Source organism: Dipodomys ordii, unplaced genomic scaffold (assembly GCF_000151885.1).
Source record: "Dipodomys ordii isolate 6190 unplaced genomic scaffold, Dord_2.0 Scaffold168, whole genome shotgun sequence".
Lineage (NCBI taxonomy): Eukaryota > Metazoa > Chordata > Mammalia > Rodentia > Heteromyidae > Dipodomys > Dipodomys ordii.
The window spans coordinates 85,710-106,422 of record NW_012267384.1 but is presented as its reverse complement, the minus strand read 5'-3'; the positions used below and the strand labels follow the sequence as shown (position 1 = coordinate 106,422).

General features: G+C 39.4%; 1 protein-coding gene across 2 annotated transcripts in view; it reads left to right on the top strand.

Moving 5' to 3' along the window:
• The window catches only part of Npas3 (neuronal PAS domain protein 3), an 883,936-nt gene that overhangs the window by 808,918 nt on the left and 54,305 nt on the right, over positions 1 to 20,713 (top strand). For both annotated transcript variants that reach the window (XM_013033452.1, XM_013033453.1), the window contains exon 7: positions 6,490 to 6,602. In XM_013033452.1, coding sequence (XP_012888906.1) covers positions 6,490 to 6,602 — 113 coding nt within the window. The remainder of the gene's footprint in view (positions 1 to 6,489; positions 6,603 to 20,713) is intronic.

Genomic DNA, 20,713 nt, shown 5'->3' with positions numbered 1-20,713 from the left:
GTGAAACATCTCTCAAATCTTTTTCATATTTTCACTTTGGTTTGTCCTGTATCTGAAAAAAATATTGAATAGATTTGTTTAAGCAATGAAATGGGAACAAAATTGTCAGCCTCCCATAAGCACAGGATCAACCAACAGCTGATTAAAAAATATCCAAAAGAAATTGCATCTGCATGTGAACAGACTTTTGCTTGTTGTTATTCGCTAAGCAATGCTATATAACAACTATTTATTTAGCATTTCCTTTATATTCTAATTCTAAATAATCTATCAGGGGTGAGGGATATCTAGCCCAAAGCATTTGGTACACAGATAGGCATGAAATGCTTGTCCAATGCTTCTTGTCAGCTGCCGGCAGATAGTTGCTTGTATTGATAATTTTGCATGGCTCAGGAATGATACTATAAATAGCCAAAAGGCCCTTGGCAGGAAAAAACAACAAAGGATACCCACTCCTGAAAGCTTTAGGGGTAAATATACATGGGTTATATGCAAATAATAAATCATTATATATAAGAGACTTCTGCATCTGAAGATCATCCACAGATAGTGACGGATGAGTATATTTTACTTAATTTCTTATATGCTTAATAAAACTTCTCCTTTTAAAAGAAAAATCTCACTACACATCTTAAAACTTAGTTTTTTTGTCAGGTGTAGGTGGCTCAAGCCAGTTATACTAACTGCTCAGAAGACTTGAGATCTAAGTAAGGATCACGGTTTGAAGCCAGCCCAGACAGGAAAGTTTGTGAGACTCTTTATCTCCAGTTAACCATCAAAAGGAGAAGTGGAGCAGAGGTTCAAGTGGTAAACTGTTAGTCTTGAACTTAAAAGCTCAGGAACAAGCCCCAGGATCAGTACACATGCGCGTGCACGCGCGCGCACACACACACACACACACACACACACACACACACACACACAAGCTTAGTTTTTGCTATTTCTTCCTTTACCTGTAAGTATTTGGTGACAGATGAAGGTTTCTGATGCTAGAATTGCACTGAAAATATTTGAATTCTAACGTCCTTAGGGTTTGCCTCATGGGCTCATGTACTAGGAGAAACCTTAGAATAAATATTGAAAGTATTCAGCCAGGCACCAGTGACTCAGGCCTGTAATCCTAGCTACTGATATATGATATCTGAGGCTGATATCTGAGGATTGCAATCCAAAGGTAGCCCAAACAGCTAAATGCAAGAGACTCTTTTTTTTCTTATATATATATATATATATATATATACATACATATATACATCTATATGTAATATGTATAATATTTTGTAAAGATACTGCACAGAGGGGTTACAGTTACATGAGTAAGGTAATGAGTACATTTCTTGTGGAGCATTGTTACCTCCTCCTTTGTTTTTCCCCTACCATCCCTTCCCTCCCCACCTCCCCAACTCCTCCCCCTACAAGTTGTAGTTTTTTTTTCAACATACTTTCTTGTACATCTCATTGTTACAATGGGTCAACCTGTATCCTTGTTTCAGCATTTTGTTATTTCTCTTCCCCCTTCCCAAATCAGAAAAAAGTATATTCAAGATGCAAGTCACCAACATCAAATACAGTGAAAACAGGGGTTATCTCTAGTTAACCAGCAAAAAGCTACAAGTAGAGCTGTGGCTCATGTAGTAGAGAAACAGTCTTGAGCAAAAAAAGCCAAGCAAGAACACGAGGACCTGAACCCAAACTCTATTAATAGTGTGAAAGGGAAGGAAAAGAAAAGGGGGGAAGGAAAAAGCCTGGGCCCTAGTTTCAACCCAATAAGAGTTAGATGATTCTCACCAGTCTCTTCCTTCCACTTTATACTATTGCCTGCCCATAAGTGAAGATCCAGACCACAACAACCACACCACTGGCTGTGGACTTATGCACAGCTGTCTACTAATACTCATGATGGTGGCATTTCTCAACATAAGAACCATTACAACTGGGGGCTGGGAAGGTGGCTCAGTGGTAGAGTGCTTGCCTTGCATGCCTGAGGCCCTGGGTTCGATTCCTCAGCACCACATAAGCAAAAAGAAAAAACCCAGAAGTGGCGCTGTGACTCAAGTGGTAGAGTGCTAGCCTTGAGCTGAAGAGCTGAGGGACAATGTCCAGATCCAGAGTTCAGGCCCCATGACCGGGCCCAAAAAAAAACCATTACCACTTCTGCTATAAACTGTTGTACAAATTTTACAAAATATGCAAAAGCTGGCAGTTTTTTAATGGAAGTTATTTAGAGCTACCATAAACAAAAACCTAGGCAGTGTGCTGGTAGCTCACATCTATACTCTTAGTCATGAAGATCATGATTTGAAGCTAGCCCAGGTCAGAAAGTCTGTGAGACTCTTATCTCCAATTAAACAGCAAGATGCCAGATGTAGAACTGTGGCTCAAGTGACAGAGTGCCAACCTTTAGTGAAAAGGTAAGAGACTGTATCCAGGCCCTGAATTCAAGCCCTAGGACCAGAACTGAAGCCTGTTAAGATTCAGCAGCAAGAAATACTACTGTATATTTTTTTTAATTTCAGTTTGATTGAGGTATGTCTTGTTTTTTAGTCCTAGTCTATAATTCATATTCAAAAACTGAGAACATCTGAGTTTTGACCACTTAAGTCAGCCTTCCACAGGTATTTCTAGTGTCTCAAGCAGCAGACAGAACTTCTATGAATCCCAAATGTTTTATCAGAGCCTATGACAGTTATGGCTACCCCTTAAGAGTTGACAAAAAAAAAGTATTTCATTTCTAGAAAACATCCTAAAATACTTCTTAGGCATAAATCAGTGCCAGTCTCTAGACAGCAAACATCCCAAAGAAACCCTTCTTACTACCTTGTCTCCTTTCCATCCTTCCATTACTCAAGGCAACACATGGTCCCGTCAGCCACCGTGACTTTACCACCTTCATCTTCCCAGTACAGCCTTCATCCCAACCTGCCTCTCACCCAAGACAGTCAGAACACCACTCTTCTGAGGTGTCTACTTTTGCCTGTCACATGCAGACAGTACATCTTTCCGTATAAGCGACACTATTGTCACAGTTGGGATAAACCAAGTGTATTTGCTAGCCCATAGGAAACATGGCTATGGTATGCATGCTGTGAATGAGTCTGTTACGGGGCCTTTTGAAAAGTACAGCATGACAGGTCACTGTTCTGTCCTATCCTCAGAACTAGAAAGCCACAAGTGCTGAAAAGTCGAAATCATCATCAGAAATCTAGTTCTTTTCTAAATTGCCTGTTCTTTGTCTTAAGGGTCCCTGGTACCCTATGGATCTTGAATTAAAGTTTGAATACCAATCTAGACTTTAAATCCCTACTTCAGTGGGGGTAAACCTGACCTTAGCATTCCTCCTACAGAGTAGTCCCTATGTAATTAGCACTGACCGGCATGTTTAGGCAATTACTGGTGTAACATGAGCTGAGGTGTTCTCTCCGGCCTGGGCTGGAGTATGACATAAAGTGGTAGCTGGCTCCACAGCCATGAGAAAATTGTGTCTTCATCCAGCTGGAGGTGCCGATGCTGTGGTCTCTTGGCCACTGTAAGTGTTACAGTGCAGGTCCCATATGGGTGACAGTAGCATTGCTACAGATGCCTGAATCAGCCTCCCTTCTATGGCACGAGGATTACTTCCTTACTGCACCAGAGTATCCATGACTCTCAGCCTTCAAATGTATTCCATTTCTCTTGCAAGTTCCATTTTTCCCTCCCTCCACTATTGCAAACACAATCTTGCTGAACAGAGCTGAATTTTTAAGCCTGCATTTGTGGTGTGGATTTTGATGGCTTCACGTTAGTTCAAGTCTCTGAGGACCAGTGCCAATAAATGTGAAAGGGACAACAGTGGTCTGGCATACTTTCCTATTTCCACCAGGATGAGAAAAAAAAAACCTGCTATAAATTAAGTCTAACCTTAAATGTATAATCTGTCCTTGGGAGGAAAAAAAAAAAAAAGGATATAGCATCTTCAAGCTTTCGGCATCCCTTACGAGAAAAAATTGGTTCTAAGGGTCTCTGATCTTGTGTTTTAGTAAAATAGAACTGCACGGCTGACTGACAGTTCTGATCTAAAGCATTTACGTTTAAGTTTTGATCTCTCTGCTTTTGATTAAAACTAATGAGCTCATTTAATTCAAAATGGGAATCTCTGATAAGAGAAATAAGGTTGATGTGATTGGATTAGAGGGGCAAATTAAACTCTTAGAGCAGAAGTTTGTGCTTATATAGTGTATTAAAAAGCTGTTGGCGTATTATGGCGTGTTAGATGATGAGAAAAATTTCATAGTAATTCATATTTAATCAGAAGAAATGAAAGTACTAAATATAACATGGCTCTGCTTCTCCCTCGAGTGATAAAAAGCTGTACATTTAAAATGACATCAGATCCATGCTCTCTGAAACAAAAAAAAAAAAAAAGGAAACCTTAAGAGAGACACATAAGAAAGGGACAGTTGTCATTGTTCTATCACCCTAGAATAGAAAAGTCATGAATACAGGAATATACAGTCCTGCCCAGGTAAGAGTAATACAGGACAAGCCCAGACAACAATAGCCAGTTCCTGTCCATACAATGGCTCTCTTGTTTCTTCAGAGCATCAAGGATCATATGTAAACTAGAGACTACTTGCTGTTCAAAAAATACAAGTGGTATTTTATAATTTAAAATATAAAAGCTTGGTTTAACAAGTTGTAATGTATCTTTAATAGCTATATTCGCATATATTCAACTCTGAAATCTCCTTATTTCATGCACATTTTTTAACCTCTATTCCAGAGAAAATTGGTGTTAGTAGAGGGCCACTGAAAAGAAAACCTGTTCATTGTTGGATATTATTTTACTTTCCAATAAGAAAAACTTTAATATTTAAGAAGAATAAAATTAGAATATTTAATAGACTTATTTCTCCATCATTAATTTACTTGTAGAAAAGAAATTTAAATTTATAAAACACATAGAAGTTTGTTTTAAACAAAATAGACTTATGTGAATTTCTGGCTTGTTTGCACAAAGGTGTTCTTAGACAACTAAGATTTAAAAGTACCACTGTAAGATTCATAGATCAAAAAATACTCTGATGCCTGGTCTTGGTGGCTTATACCTGTAATCCTAGCTACTCAGAAGGCTGAGATCTGAGGATCGAGGTTCAAAGCCAGCCTAGGCAGGAAAGTCCATGAGACTCTTATCTCCAATTAACCACCAAAAATCTACAAGTGGAGCTGCAACTCAAGTAGTAGAGCACCAGCCTTGAACAAAAAGGCTAAGGTATAGCTCCTAGGCCCTGAGTTGAAGCTCTAATTCTAACAAAAAGAAAAATGAAAGAAGAAAAGAAAACTGCTAAGTATGAAAACATAAAAAGTACCTTATTTAAGAGAAGTAACATATTTTCACATATTAGAAGTTAAGAAATAAAAGGAAACTGAAGAAGTAAAAGGCTCATGCCTATGATCCTTGCTATTCATGAGGCTGAGATCTGGAGGATCAAAGTTCAATGCCAGCCTGAACACAAAAGTCCAAGAGATTGCCATCTCAAAAATAGCCAACAAAAAGCTAGGCTGGATGATTAGCTCAAATGAGAGAGCACAAGCCAAGTGATACTGTGAGACACTGAGTCCAAGGCCTGGTACTGGCAGAGGGGGAGGAGTGGGGAGGGTGAAGGGGGGGAAAGAAGGCGGAAAGAGAAAGAGTGGGTAGAGATGACATTTGATATTATGAGAACTTTTCATTTCCTTCTGTCTGTACATGCCATTCTTCTCCTATCTGGAGTCATGTAAGGAGATCTAATGCTTCTAGTTCCTTACAATGAAACTTCCAACTCAAAGGACTGTTAGGAGAACAAAGAATAAGTCTTCCCCCATGCAGTTTCTGCCTGTCCCTTGATTGGTCCTATCATTGTACAATATCCTTTTCCATGTAGTTCCTCCATGAATGCCTACCATGTCCCAAAAGAGTTGCAGAGACAGGTGTCAGTGGCTTATGTCTATAATCCTAGCAACAGAGGAGGCTGAGATCTATGTCTGTTGGTTCAAAGCAAGGCTAGCAAACAAGTCCATGAGTTGCTTATCTCCAATTAGGTGCCAAAAAGCTGGAAATGGGGCTGTGGCTCAAGTGCTAGAGCACCAACCAGCCTTGCAGGAAAAAGCCAAGTGACAGTGCCTAGATCCTGAATTCAAGTCCTAGTACTGGTTCAAAAAAAAAAGAAACAGAAAAAAGAACTGCAATTATTTATTCTTATGAGGTTCTACTTAGGAAGTTGCAGCAAGTTAAAAGACTTGAAAAACTCTCATCCAAAACCAGAAAGGAGTTACTTTGGATACATTAATTTTCTTTTTTATTTTCTGCAAAGTAAACATTTTCTAAATGAGGCAAATTGATTACTGCGCTCTTAGCACCCATCAGTCATTTATTTTTAGTGAGCTCAAGGATTGCACCTGAGCAGTGGTTGGTGGGGGAAGGGAGCTGTGTAGACTCTAAGTCATGTGTGTATGTATTTTTGTATTCCTCAGTGGAGTCAACCAGTTTGTTAACTACCGACAACACCCTGGAGCGCTCCTTCTTCATCCGAATGAAATCTACACTGACCAAACGCGGTGTGCATATCAAATCTTCAGGATATAAGGTAAGCTGGACTCTGAGAGGGGAGACATTCTGGTGTTAGGTAAGTACTAGGTAATTTGCATTGAGTTTCCAGCTGCTTTGAGTTCATATAATTAAGACATGTGACCTTCATCCACAATAAGGTCTGCCCAGCTACTCCTCTTGCCTCAATATAAACATCTTTCTACCTCCTCCTCATCACTTAGACATTTCAGGTATGCTGAATCCCCCTTGCCACTCCTCCTCAAGTCTTCCCTTGAAACCCTGGTTAATAACACACCATATGACTCAGTAGCTGAAGGAAACTGACTTTGGTGAAGATGGTGAGCAAATATGAGCTCCAGGCAAATGTTCTAGAACTACTTCTTACCTCTTTCTTTATAGAGACTCCCCAGTTGAATTGCATTGTCATCATCAGATATGTTCGTGTAGATAAGAAACTCAGGTTGGGTTGTTAAAAACTTTAACTCTGAAATTTCAATTACTGAACATTTAGTAAAATTTAAGTGTATACAGAATGCTCAATGAGATGTCCCTCAGAAGCAGAAAATAAGGTCTGGTGGTAATCTGATATTATCATCCTAAGGTTAGGGATATAAACATCTTCTAATCTCAAAAACCTCCAATATTTATTCCAGTTACTATAGCAACATAAATTAAAAACTATGAAATTTATGAAATGCCTTTGGCAACCTGACTCTTATCAATTTTACAACACACTAGCCAGTCACCTACATACCATTTATTGTATGTAGGAAGGCAATGGAAACAGAATATGATATCTGTGTGGCCAGCACGGATCTTTCCCAATCTTAGACTTTAATTCTTAAGGTGACCCTCGCATTGTTGAGCTGTTGCCATTATCATGGGGCCTTAAAACCTTTATATAAGTCATCAGGAGACTAGTGACTGTAGAAAGTCTGAGTTGGGCACTGTCTTTGACATTCATTCTTTAGAAAAAATTAAAAGAAGAAAGAAGATGGGAATAGGGCTCTTCCAAGGACGACCTTTAGCTGAGCTGTCCTACAGTCTGAAAGGCACATGCAGAGCAACCTTGACCTTTAGCAGGGTGTGACGCAAAGAGGAGGCAACCTCTACCTTCAGTAGCATCACCCTCTAGTCACTTGTTATAAAGCACTGTATTGGGGAAAGACACCAGAGTGCATTTGTATTTCTCTGCCTTGCATAACACTGTGCATTTATTAGTTGTTAACAGTATGACATTAGCAAGTTTGGAATTGCATTAAAAGACTACATATGGAGATTTATTATTTTAGTGCTAGAAGGCTATGAGATACCCTCCCAACACTTACTGTTCTCTCAGCTTTCTTTCTTTTTTTTTTTTTTTTTGGGTCCGGTTGTGGAGCCTGATCTCTGGGCCTGGGCGCTGTCCCTCAGCTCTTCAGCTCAAGGCTAGCGCTCTACCACTTGAGCCACCGCACCACTTCCGGCTTTTTTCTTTTTGCTTATGTGGTGCTGAGGAATCAAACCCAGGGCCTTGAGCATGCAAGGCAAGCACTCTACCACTGAGCCACCTTCCCAGCCCTCTCTCGGCTTTCTTTCTTCACCTTTTCTGGACTTTTACTGTTTGGTAGAAGCCATATCCTAGGTGAAAGAGGTAAGGTGTAGTTTGGAAAAACAATAGTCTAGCTGGGCTCCAATGGCTCACACCTGGACACCAGCCAGTGGCTCAGGACTGTAATTCTAGCTACTAGGGATGTTGAGATCTGAGGACCAAGGATTGAAGCCAGCCTAGGAAAGGAAGTTCATGAGATGTTATGTACAGTTAATCACCAAAAAACAAAGCAAAACAAACAAAAAAAAACATTAGTAGAGCTGTGGTTCAAGTAGAATGCCAGCCTTGAGGGAAAAGAAAAAGCTAAGAGACAGCACCTAGGCCCTGAGTTTGACCTCCACGATCAGCACTAAATAAATAAATAGTTACCAGGTAATTTTTTAGAAAGCAGGAAAAAAATCCTTCATATTACAAACTAAGGATTACAAAGCTCTTCATAACCTTTGATCTGCAAAAACAACAACAAAAAATCACTGGGATGCATGAGCAAAGAAATAATATGAAGAAATAACATTTCGGTGTAAGCAAGAGATGAGTATCTTTGATTTGCCATAGAAGTACCTCACCAAAGCTGTTTTGGCCACTTGGTCAGAAATTAGGCATGTGAATATCTCCAGATAGAACATCCATTCACTCAGCAAAGATGTATTAAGCTGCCACCAGCATTGACAAGGAAAAGCACCTACTTTCATAGTGCTTACATTCTAGTGGGGGAAAGTAGACAACAAAAAAAGAAAGATAACCAAACATGATGATTTGGGAGAGTAATAAAAACTGAAGGGACAGCAGCAAACATCCAATGGGCATGCCATTGAATACCCAAGGATATATCCTCTCCACAATTCTAAAGAAAAACGAAAAGTTAATTAGCATACCTGCCTTTGCCTATTGAAGAAGCTCAAGCTGGAACTTGGGGAGTCCAGCTGCACATCTCCTGCACCTAGCCAGGGCTGGAGACTCTTAGATAGGAGGCTCACGGGGGTCATTCAGTAAAGGGAGCCACCATGGGAACAAATGGAAGAAAAATGCTTTTGAAGCAACTTGAATCTAGGAGTCAAGACACCTTGTTAGAAAAGGGCAGTTCAAGAAACAGTGTATCAAACGTTTCCACCTTCTACAAGGAAAAAAGATTTAGAAGCTGCCCTGAATCCCATCAAATAATGTACTGTAAAAGGCACACTCTCCCGTGATACACACACCCAGGCAGGAAGTCTTTCTCAAGACACCATAAAAATCTCCATCCAATGCCCCTGTTCCTCTCAGAAATGCTACCTACATTTGTCCATTGTCCCTTAGTAAGATGAATTGCTTAATGGATCCAGACTCTTCTTCCTTGCTCTCCACCTGTTTCTCCTCCTCCCTCTTATTTCTTCACTCTCTTCCTCTCCATCCTTACTCTTTACCTCACATCTCTCCCTCCCTTCCCACCTCCTTTTCCTTTTCTCTCTCCTCTCTCTCCTTCTCCTGGAACCTCCCTCATTAATAAACCTTATCTGAATTTAGTAGAAGACCTGGTGAGACAGCATGACGTGACACAGTTGAATCGAATCCCTGTTTATGTTCCTTCTCAGCAAGTAAATCTAGCAGCTTATAAACATTCTAATAAAACTGGTAATCACCTGCACCACCACACAATAAGCACAAATAAAAATAAACAGCAATGATAATTTCTCTCTGCTCTCAGTATTCCCCTTCATTTATTACCATTGTGTGTATCTTACCCCCCCTCCTTAGCTAAAGATCCAAAAAAGCCTCTCTCACTGCAGGTCACTCTATTTCTCTCCATTATTTTTCTGTGACCTCAGCACATGAACCTTTCTAACGAGCTTCATCACTATATCTTTTGTAGTTGTCACTGAGAGTAATCATAGTAATGAAAGCATCACTTGGTGAGCATTACCTCTGTGCAGGTCCTGTGCCAAAAAGCTTTATGCTTTTTTTACTCCATAAAGTACTATTACATAAAACTTCCTATGGGTAATTAGCTGTTACACCCATTTTCAGGTACTAAAACTGAGGAAATTCTTTTCCATCTTTATGCAGCTTTCTTTCCCCTGGCAACACTAGGAATCAAACTTGTGCTTGCAAAGCAGGTGTTCTATCACTTCAGTGAGTCCCTTTTTGCCTTGATTATTATTATTTTTTTTTTTTTGTCGGTCGTGGAGCTTGAACTCTGGGCCTGGGTGCTGTTCCTCAGCTCTTCAGCTCAAGGCAAGCGCTCTACCACTTGAGCTACAGCGCCACTTCCGGTTTTCTGGTGGTTTATTGGAGATAGGAGTCTCACGGTCTTTCCTGCCCAGGCTGGCTTTGAACCGCGATCCTCAGATCTCAGCCTCCTGAGTAGCTAGGATTACAGGCATGAGCCACCGGCGCCCGGCTTGCCTTGATTATTTTTGAAGTACAGCCTCAATGTATGGCTTTTCTGAGCTCTGTGATTCTTCTATTATCTCTCCCCATGTCACTGGAGAAGACGGATGGACATAGTTGGCCCCAGCCATTGTGACTCCCTCATGGCTGGGATAACAGGCATGTACCACTGTGCCCAGACATTGTTTGAGATGGAATCAGGCTAACTTTGTTTTGCCCAGGTTGGCCTCAAACTGTGATCCTTCTATCTCCACTCCCCACCCCATCCCCAGGATTACAAGCTTGAGCCACCACATTCAGATATACAGTTCTTGAGCAGTTATGAGAAGACATAATTGAATCCAGCACTTGAGCTCTAGAATTTGATCTCATATACCTTCTGCTTCACTCTTAAATATTTTAAAAAAGGCTTAAAAGGCTCAGCATGAAATAGACCTCAAAATATGATGATTTAAGTGTTTTGAAGGAAAAGAATTGCCTGAGTAAAAGCTTTCCAGTGTGGCTCATCTTATCTCCCTACATCAGGGCTTGGTGACCCTGAAGCCCCTAAGAATTCTGAGATACTTACCTTCTAAGATACTTACCTTCCTCTCCGAGACTTCTATAAATGCTCACATCCAAACACTTAAACTACTCCAAAGTCTGCACCTTTTGAACCCTGACATAAGGCTGCAAGCTAAAGTCTATACCTGACTTTAGTTGATGGATCAATCTCAAAACACGGGAGAACTGAAAATGCTACATAAAACTATATTCGAGCTACAGGTACAAGGTTTGTCTGAAATTTAAAGGAATTTCATGTTCAAACCTGTGTCTTGTCTTCAAAAAACATCTCATTATTTACACATATATGCTTCAAAATCCAAACCACTGCTCCCAAGCATTGCAGCGACTCAAACCAGTATTCTCTAACCAGGAATGCTAGTGAAAGAAAGGCCAGTCTCAATGTGCTAAATTGGGTATGGTATGCCACACAAATTATTGTGGCTTAGTTTGCTACTCCAGTCCTCAAGAAAGTTGCCCTCCTGTCTAATAAAGTTTCCCAAGTAGGAGCTGACATTCAGTTCTTTCCGTCCTTATTTGCTTCGAAATTCACAGTAGCATGTTATCTGGTCTAGCCACTTTTCTACACCTTAGGGACTTCCTTGTTATTTAGGTATCATTGCTGGTCACATATCAGCATGCCACAGCTCTTATTTAAATTGCCTGGCATCAATAATCTGCCTTCTTTATTTGGTCTATGTTTGGAGGAACTCTGTGGGTATAACACTGGGAGGAGGGAAAAGGCAAAAGGAGATATGTAATCAGGGAAATTATAGAAGTGAAGACTAATTGGGTCGCCTCCTTAGTGCCTGTCTTTGGAGGATACGTTCCTTTCAAGGGGGACTTTCAGGTTTCTAATCTACTCTTAAATGCACACCAACACCACTGTCATTTCTGGAGAAGTTAGAAGCACATTATAATGTCCTGACACTAATGCAGAGTAGATTGCCTTGACAGGGAAACAGAAAAAGAGACAAAGTCTCTGTCCTGGTCTGTACAATGCTGAGAATGTCTGAATTCTCACAGAAGTGGAATCTGCAAATGCCAGAATCCCCTGCTTTGACAAAGGGTAAGTTGGGATTCTTCATAAAAAAAAAAAAAAAAAAAACAAGTTTCCCCATATGAGATGAGTTGAGAATGGATTTGCCTGTAGCTCTGAATTAAATGACTTCTGAAATCCTGTCTGGCCTTCCTAGAAAATGAAAAAATCATAAATAAACTAGCTGATAGGTTTATTAGGATTGCTGGTAAACTTCAGTTTTAAGAAGAGCTATATCTATAGAGGAAATAACAAGTACAATTTATTAAAGAGAGAATTAGGTAAAGACAATTCTTTTCTCTAAGGACAAGCATAGATGTATTTTGTGGGTTTGTTGTTGTTGTTGTTGTTATTTATCAGTCATGGGGCTTGAACTCTGAGCCCTTAGCTCTTCAGCTCAAGGTGAGCGCTCTATCACTTGAGCCACAGCGCCACTTCCGTATAGATGTGTTTTACATTAGAATTTTTCTTGTTTTTTTTTTTGCAAAGTCATAGTTGTATTCATTCCATGGATTAAGATATACACATAACTTGAACAGAGATTTGTGTCATTTTCTTTTCTCTTTTTTAAAATTTTTATTGTAAAGATACTGTACAGAGGAGTTACAGTTATACGAGTAAGGTCATGAGTACATTTCCTATTAAGCATTGTTTACCCCCCCCTTTGTTTTTCCCCTACCATCCCTTCCCTCCTCACCTTCCCAACTCCTCTCTCTCCCTACTTTTACCCGCCCCAAGTTGTAAAGTTCATTCTCAACATAGTGTTTTGTACATCTCATTGTTACAGTGGGTCAACCTGTATCCTTGTTTCAGCATTTTGTTATTTCCCTTCCCCTCCCCAAATTAGAAAAATGTATATACAAGATGCAGGGTACCAGAATCAAATACAGTAAAAACAGAGGTTATACCATGGGAGAAGAACATACAAAAGAAACAAAAAAAAATCACATAGTACGTTATAAGTACATTAAAAAAAAAAAAACGGCAACAAAGATAAAATCTCTTGTGTCCCTATCTTGGGGTTCATTTTGCTTAGCATCATCTTATATGGTCATATGTACATAGCTTTTGTTGTGTCATTTTCTTTATGTGAGATCCCTTTAAAAGATTTGATGGCCAGGTGCTCATTTCTGTAATCCTAGATACTCAGGAGGCTGAGATCTGAGGATCATGGTTTGAAGCTAGCCTGGCATAAAAGTCTCCAATTAACCACTCCAAAACTGGAAGTGGCTGGGTGCCAGTTGCTCACATCTGTAATCCTAGCTACTCAGGAGGCTGAGATCTGGGGATTGCAGTTCAAAGCCAGCCCAGGCAGGAAAGTCCATGAGACTCCTATCACCAATAAACCACTAGAATACCGGAAGTGCTGCTGTGGCTCAAGTGGTAGGACAGCACCCAAGCCCAGAGTTCAAGCCCCACGACCGACAAAATAAACAAAAAACAGAAGTGGCTCTGGCTCAAGTGGTAGAGCACTAGCCTTGAGCACAGAGGCTCAGGGACAGCCTGTTCAAGTCCCACAACTGACAAAAGATAGCTAATGAAATCTGTGGAACCTCTTTCATAACGATAAATTTATTAGCATCTGTAGGTTCTTGAATCCTTAGAGTTTATCCATTGATCTCAAGTTACAAAATTCTCTTTAATATGATGCTATCTTTGGTGCTTATTGAGACAGCAAGTTAGCACATCTTCCTGAATACATTTTATCTGTGTCACGATATCCTTCCCTTCCTCCTCCCTGTACCTCCCATTTGTCCATATACTGTTTAACACATACTAGTCCTGGGACAAAACAGATCAGCTCTTAAATTGCAGAATCCTGGGCTGGGAAGGTGGCTCGGTGGTAGAGTGATTGCCTAGCATGCTTGAAGCCCTGGGTTCGATTCCTCAGCACCACATACATAAATTACATAAATTGCGGAGTTCTAAATGATGATTTACATTTTGTTCCCCCTCCTGCAAATAGGAATCATCTTCTACGAAGTAGTTCTCACAAAAATATTTTTTAGAACTATTATGCCTACCATTTTAAAATTATAGTCAAGAGTGCTCTTTTCAGTAGCGCCTGGTCCCTCTTTCCTATTCACTTGGGTGTACAGCAGTAGACTTTCCGATGCCAAAATAAAAAAAAAAAATCACAACTAAGTAAATTTTTAAAGTTGAAGGCTCTTCATATGCAAACCTGGTCTTGATTGAATGTTTATATTAACAACTCTCAAGATGATAGCAGACTAGCAGGGAATTATTACTTACTGTTTCAGTCATTTGGGATTTAGTTCTGAGGTTAATGCTTTGATAACTAACCACCTCCTCTTGTTCCCCTACAGCATTAATGCACTGCCCAAAGTGGCTGGATCCACCTGCTATGTTTCCAGGTCTATTGTGAGAAATTCCCAAATTACCTCCCAGGAGATTGTACTACTCCATATTTATCCTACAGCTTGCCCCCCTCAACTACCTTCCCAAAGCCTCAGCGACCATTTACCTTTCTGCTGTTATTCCATCAATGATTCATAGTGCTAGCATGTTTAATAGTCTGACTGACCCCAGCTTACCTTTCTGACCACCACGTGCACCATTCTTTCCTGCAGTGCTTACCACTGATGCCCCTGCAACATAGGCCAAGCTGGTTGCATATTCATAGTGCTGTGGGTTTTGATCACACTTTTCTTTCCATAAAATGCCCTTTTGCCACTGGGAAACTCTTATTCAGCCAGTATGGCACCACATAAATACACTCCTTTTTCCTCCTAATTGACAGCAGTAAGCAACTCCTTCTTTCCATGCTAGAACCATTATTTGGGGATGTAACTTATGCTTTTTATGCCTCAGTTTTCTTATCTGTAAAGTGAAGCCATTGATAATACATAAGCCCCAAAGAATTATTTTTTTTACAAATAAAACACAAGTTTAGGGCTGGTCCCAGTGGCTCATGCTTGTAATCCTCACTACTCAAAAGGCTGAAATCTGAGGGATCCAAGTTCAAAGCCAATGCAGGTAGATAAATCCAAAAGATTCTTACCTCCATTCAACCAGAAAAATCCAGAAGTGGAAGAGTGACTCAAGTGATAGAGCTCCAACCTTGAGTCAAAGGCTGAGCAAAAGAGCACAAAACCCTGAGTTCAAATGCTAGTAATAGCACAAAAATAAAAAGAAAAACACACCACAAATTCACCCAAACATCTTCCTCCATTTATGAAATATTTTCATATGATTTCATATGAATACCTCAATTAATTCTTTTAGGTCTTTATCTCTATTTTCCCAATTTCAAGGGTAAAAAACTGAGGCACAGAAATCTGAAATTACTGATCTAAATTCACATAAGTGGCAAGACAGAAAGAAGTATCTACATGTTCTGACTTCAAATATCTTCTTTTCAGTAATACTATGTTAGATGCTGGTTCTTTCTTTTCTTTCTTGCTTGCTTACTGGCTGGCTGGCTTGCCTGCCTGCCTGCTTACTTTTCTTCCTTCCTTCCTTCCTTCCTTCCTTCCTCCTTTCTTTCATTTCTTTCTTTCTTTTTCTTTCCTAGTATGCTTCATAAAGTTGTCACTCAATAAATGCTCGTTAGGTTGAATTGCAATTCTCTTTTTTTCTGAAATATAAATGAAAACTGTTGAGAGACACATGACATACTACTCAAATTTCTTCTAACTGACATTGCTGTCTTTTATACCTGACCACTAGAATGGTTGTGAACTCACGTAACTGTCCCGTGGCTTCCATTTCTCCATCTTACTTACAAGTATATTGTGAATCTTTACCAATGTCTTACCTTAATCAAAAAGCACCATTCCCTTTCAGCCATCATCTGAAGAGGGAAAAGAACAAATAACATCACTTAGTATTTTATCATCTTACAAGAATTTTTTCTGGAGATTACATTTGGGGCCCACTTTCTGAAATTAAAATAATAATATAGCTTCTTGGCCTCTTAGCTAAAAACAAGTAAAACTTAGAATATTTGCCAACATCCTGCATTATGGCACAATAAGCTATGTTTTTGCAGAGATTACCAAGAATATGTGAAGGGTCAAGAGAGCAATTGTATGCAGTGAGTTTCCAATATAAAGGAAAGTATAATGCAGAAATGTGCCCAGCACTAATGCAGGTAGCAATGTGGCTGTGTACTTCTCTAGAGATTTCTAAGATCACACACTAAACTCATCAATTAGGAATTGCTCTTTCTCCCCAAGAGTGGACATACTAAATGCCTTTTGGATGTTTCTTCTAGTTTGAGATTCTGAGATGTTCTAAGTATCCAGACATATCAGTACTTCTCCTGAAGCTTTTGCTTCAGTTTTATTGTTGTCTTGAAATGATGACTATAGTGTTCCAAGCTTTGCAAAATGTAACTGTCTTGTCAAATCAATAGATGAATTTTTAGACAGACCAAAAATTCTGTCAACCCATTCCAGCTTTCGAAGGCTGTGCATTTATTGCCTTTCAATCAACCAAGACACCCAGAATAAATTGAAGAAGAAAAAATTTTCCAGGGCAGTATTTACAGGCAGAGGTTAGTCTGATGAAAAATGCAAATAGAGGAAGGGAACCAATAAAATCAAATTTTAAAAATCTTATTATCTCCTCTTAGTCTCTGCTCACCTATGCACAATTGTCCATTACAGCATGATTTTCAGTGTCATTTTAAATACAGTTGACATTGTTTCTGATCTTAAAGAATTTATTTCCCATTACGAAGTCATGACAGTTGTTCCAGCTTGAGATATGTCATTGCTGCTAGGACTAATCAGCTCACTATTTTACCAACCAGTGGCATAATTACTGGCCATTCTGTGAAGTGTCTGTACATTCCCAACTATGTTGGTGACTGCAACCCATACCTGTTGCTAACTTACAGTGCTTCATTTCCCATTATACAGATTGCAGAAAAGTGAGCTAACAGATTTCCTTCTTTGACTAATACTTTATCTTTTCAGGCTGGTTTTCTAAGCATTTACCAGTTAAGTATACTCAGAGTGATGGTCACTTTGAAAATAACATCACAGGCTGACACCAGTGCCTCACATCTGTAAGCCTAGCTACTCAGGAGGCTGAGATCTGAGAAATGAGGTTCAATGCCAGCCAAGACAACAAAGTCTATGAGATTCTTATATCCAATTAGCCACCAAAAATCCAAAAAATGGAGCTGTGGCTCAAGTTGCAGAGTGACAACCTTACACTGAAAAAGCTAAGTGCACAAGGGCCTGAGTTCAAGCCCTAGCACCAATGTGTATGCATGCATATGCACATATACACACATACATATACACACATACATATACACACAATATTTTTTTTAAAAAACAGCAGCAAGAGCCCATAATTTGTGTCCCTCTTGATCCAGTGTTGTTTAATTCCTTGCAAATTTAAAATTTTAAATCTGAATATATTATCCCTTTGGACCTTACCATCTCAAACTGCTTTATTGGAGTGTGATTATGCACAAAGCAGTAATGTCAGACCACTAAGGGTTTGGACTTTATTCTATATCCTTGGCCCTTTGACTTTAAGTCAGTTGTTTAGCATCTTTAAATGCTGTTCACTCTCTTGCAACATGGACATTCCAAGAGAACCTTCTTCTAAGACTACTGAGAAATAAAGTGAGACAAGGTAGGTAAGGAGTTTATCTCAGTGTCAGGCCCACAGTTAACACAAACAATATGTCCATTTGTGGACTCACGTGTTTATAGGGTTCACATTGTGAATCCCATGTTGTGAGTTTGATAAAAGTAAGTGTAGACTAGCCCAAACCTTAATTTCTACCCCCCCCCATATATGCACCTATAACCATGGAAAGCAGTAATTCATCAGCAATACTTCAGATTATCTCCTGGAAGTTACATGAGCTCTGGAATAATAAATGATTTCTCTCAAATATAGAAAATGCATTTATTTCTGGGAAATTTCTCCTTGCTTTAGTGTCCTGAATATTGATTTGATTATAAGGGACAAAATATGACTGAAATACGTCATCTGTCCCTTTAACAAAAGAAGCACATACCAAATGGTTTTCTTTGGAATTGATTTAGCGTCAAGGCAAGACTAATATAGCCCTCTAATGTAAGAAATGAAGTAGGGGCAGGGCTAATTTGATGTTGTTGATCTCTGGAATAAATGGAGCTCCCAGACTCCTAAAGCCTGCAGGCTGTAGGTTTGGTTGGAGCATCTGCATACCATAAACTGAACTCCATAGGGAAAGTAAGCTACGACTGTGTCTTAAACCCTGCAGCATCTCAAGAGGCGTTACGTACCATTCCAGAGAGGATTCTGCTAACTCATTCCAAGTAGAGGAAAAGATCCAGGATCCTGGAGGTTTGCATCCCCAAGGACCAAGAAACTAATCATAGATTTCCCATTCCTCTATAATCACCACTCCTAGACTAGAAGACAAGTCTTACTGCAAAGTTCTTTGTGGAGCGAGGCTCTTTATTTAAGCAAAAAAAAAAAAAAATCATCTCTGTCATCAGTTTTCAGCTCCATATGTAGGCGTATTTAAGGGAGCATATTTGAGTTGCTGTCCTATGTGTGTGTGTGTGTCTTTCTGTCTGCCTTTTGATATGAAGTTTCAGTGTTGCCATGATGGAAACATCACTTATCAGCTCATGATTAGCCTGTCTATAGAAATGACCCATATGACTCACAGCAACATTTATACCTCTCTTATACCAGGGCCTTCACGTCTGCTTCTTATTCTCCCTGGAAAAGTCACAGCTGTATCTCATTGAGAATTCATGCTCTAGTATCACATTTTTCCCCTCCCCATCAAAATTAGGATACTTTCAGCATTCCATCACATTTTATCTTCATAACACTTAACATGACATGATACTATTTTATACAGTTTTTAATTTTTTGTACTTTTTTATTGTAAATATACTGTACAGAGGGGTTATAGTTACATGAGCAAGGTAATGAGTACATTTCCTATCAAGCACTGTTGCCTTCTCCTATTTTCTTTATTAAGTGATTACATAATTTTCACAATAGTGTGTGATAGTGATACTTAGCTAAAGTCACAAATACATTTTAACCTTCACACAAGGCGAATTGTCATTATCATGGTCTATAAAGCTTTTGAATTCTACATACTTTGATAATCAACTATTTCTTCCAAATCGGTGATACGTACAATTCTTCCCTTTTGCTTTTTATAGGTCACGGGGTTTAAACTCATGGTCTGGGCACTATCTCTGAGCTTTACCTTCAAGCTAGCACTCTATCTTTTTGAGCCACAGAGGCACTTCCATATATGATATATATATATATATATATATATATATATATACACACACACACACCATATATACTATATATAATATGTATTATTATATATATAGTTTTCTTCCTCCATGACAGTGCAAACTAAAGCTTCTAGGCACGTAGTAGAGATCAAACTTTTTTCAAAAATTAATCTACTTATAAATCAACTTACAAATCAGTTATAAATACTGCACACGAGTTTTACTAAGGCCAAAACACATACCTTCTTTGGATTGGATTTCCAGTTCTTTACAGGGGGTAGGGAAAGATATGAATATACAGACAATAAAGTTACTTCTTTCTTTTCCAGACTATGTGTGAGTGTACAAGTTTAAAGTTCTGTTCCTTTTGCTTCATTTGACATGTGTTTTTCATGCTATAGCATTCAGTTTTCTAAATGTATTTAACTTGTACTCCACTGTACCCAATTCTACTGGCTAGAGCTCCAGAAGCATAATCAAGAGACACTTGATTATTACTTGGTAGTTCTGAATATAATAGTTCTCAACAACTGCTTGTGTCCTTCAAATGCCTGCTTCCTTATAGAAGTCGTGGGGACAGAGTGACATAATAGGGGCACACGTGGTAGGGAGAGTCAGAGTATTCCATCCCAGCACCAGCACTGTTCCTTCCTTGCTCTGCAACATTGGACAAGCAGCCTAATTATTGAGGACTTTATTTCCTTGATTAAAAACAGTAAGTAGTAGGACCTGCCTTCAATGCCCACTAGTGACTGATAGTTGAGATTGTATCTTCTTTTTTTGGGGGGTGGGGGAGGGTCCGGTCATGGGGCCTAAATTCTGGGCCTGGGCGCTGTCCCTTAGCTCTTCATCTCAAGGCTAGCGCTCTACCACTTGAGCCACAGCGCCACTTCCGGCTTTTTTCTTTTTGCTTATGTGGTGCTGAGGAATCAAACCCAGGGCCTCAGGCATGCAAGGCAAGCACTCTACCACTGAGCCACCTTCCCAGCCCATGAGATTGTATCTTCTTTAGTTATACTCTACAAATTAGAGTATAGGGGCATGCTGGGTAGAATGTAATAGAGGATCCAACTGCTTAGGAGCCTCTTATTCCTGAAAATAGAGAAGCTAAAGTCTTACAGGAAGTAGGATAAGAATCATTTAGGACTGCCATATTGCTTTGTGGTAAAAGCTACTTTGAGTACCTGAAGTACTCTAAAAAACATTTATCCAAATCAGTGCTCAAAGGATTTTGCAATTCTTAGAGAGGGCTCAGTGAACTCTTTTTCTTTTTTTTTTTTTTCCTTCAGTTGAGCACTTCTTTCTGAAAGCATCAGTACATAGGCTGAAGCCACCCAAACATTGGGAAATAAATCTAGATC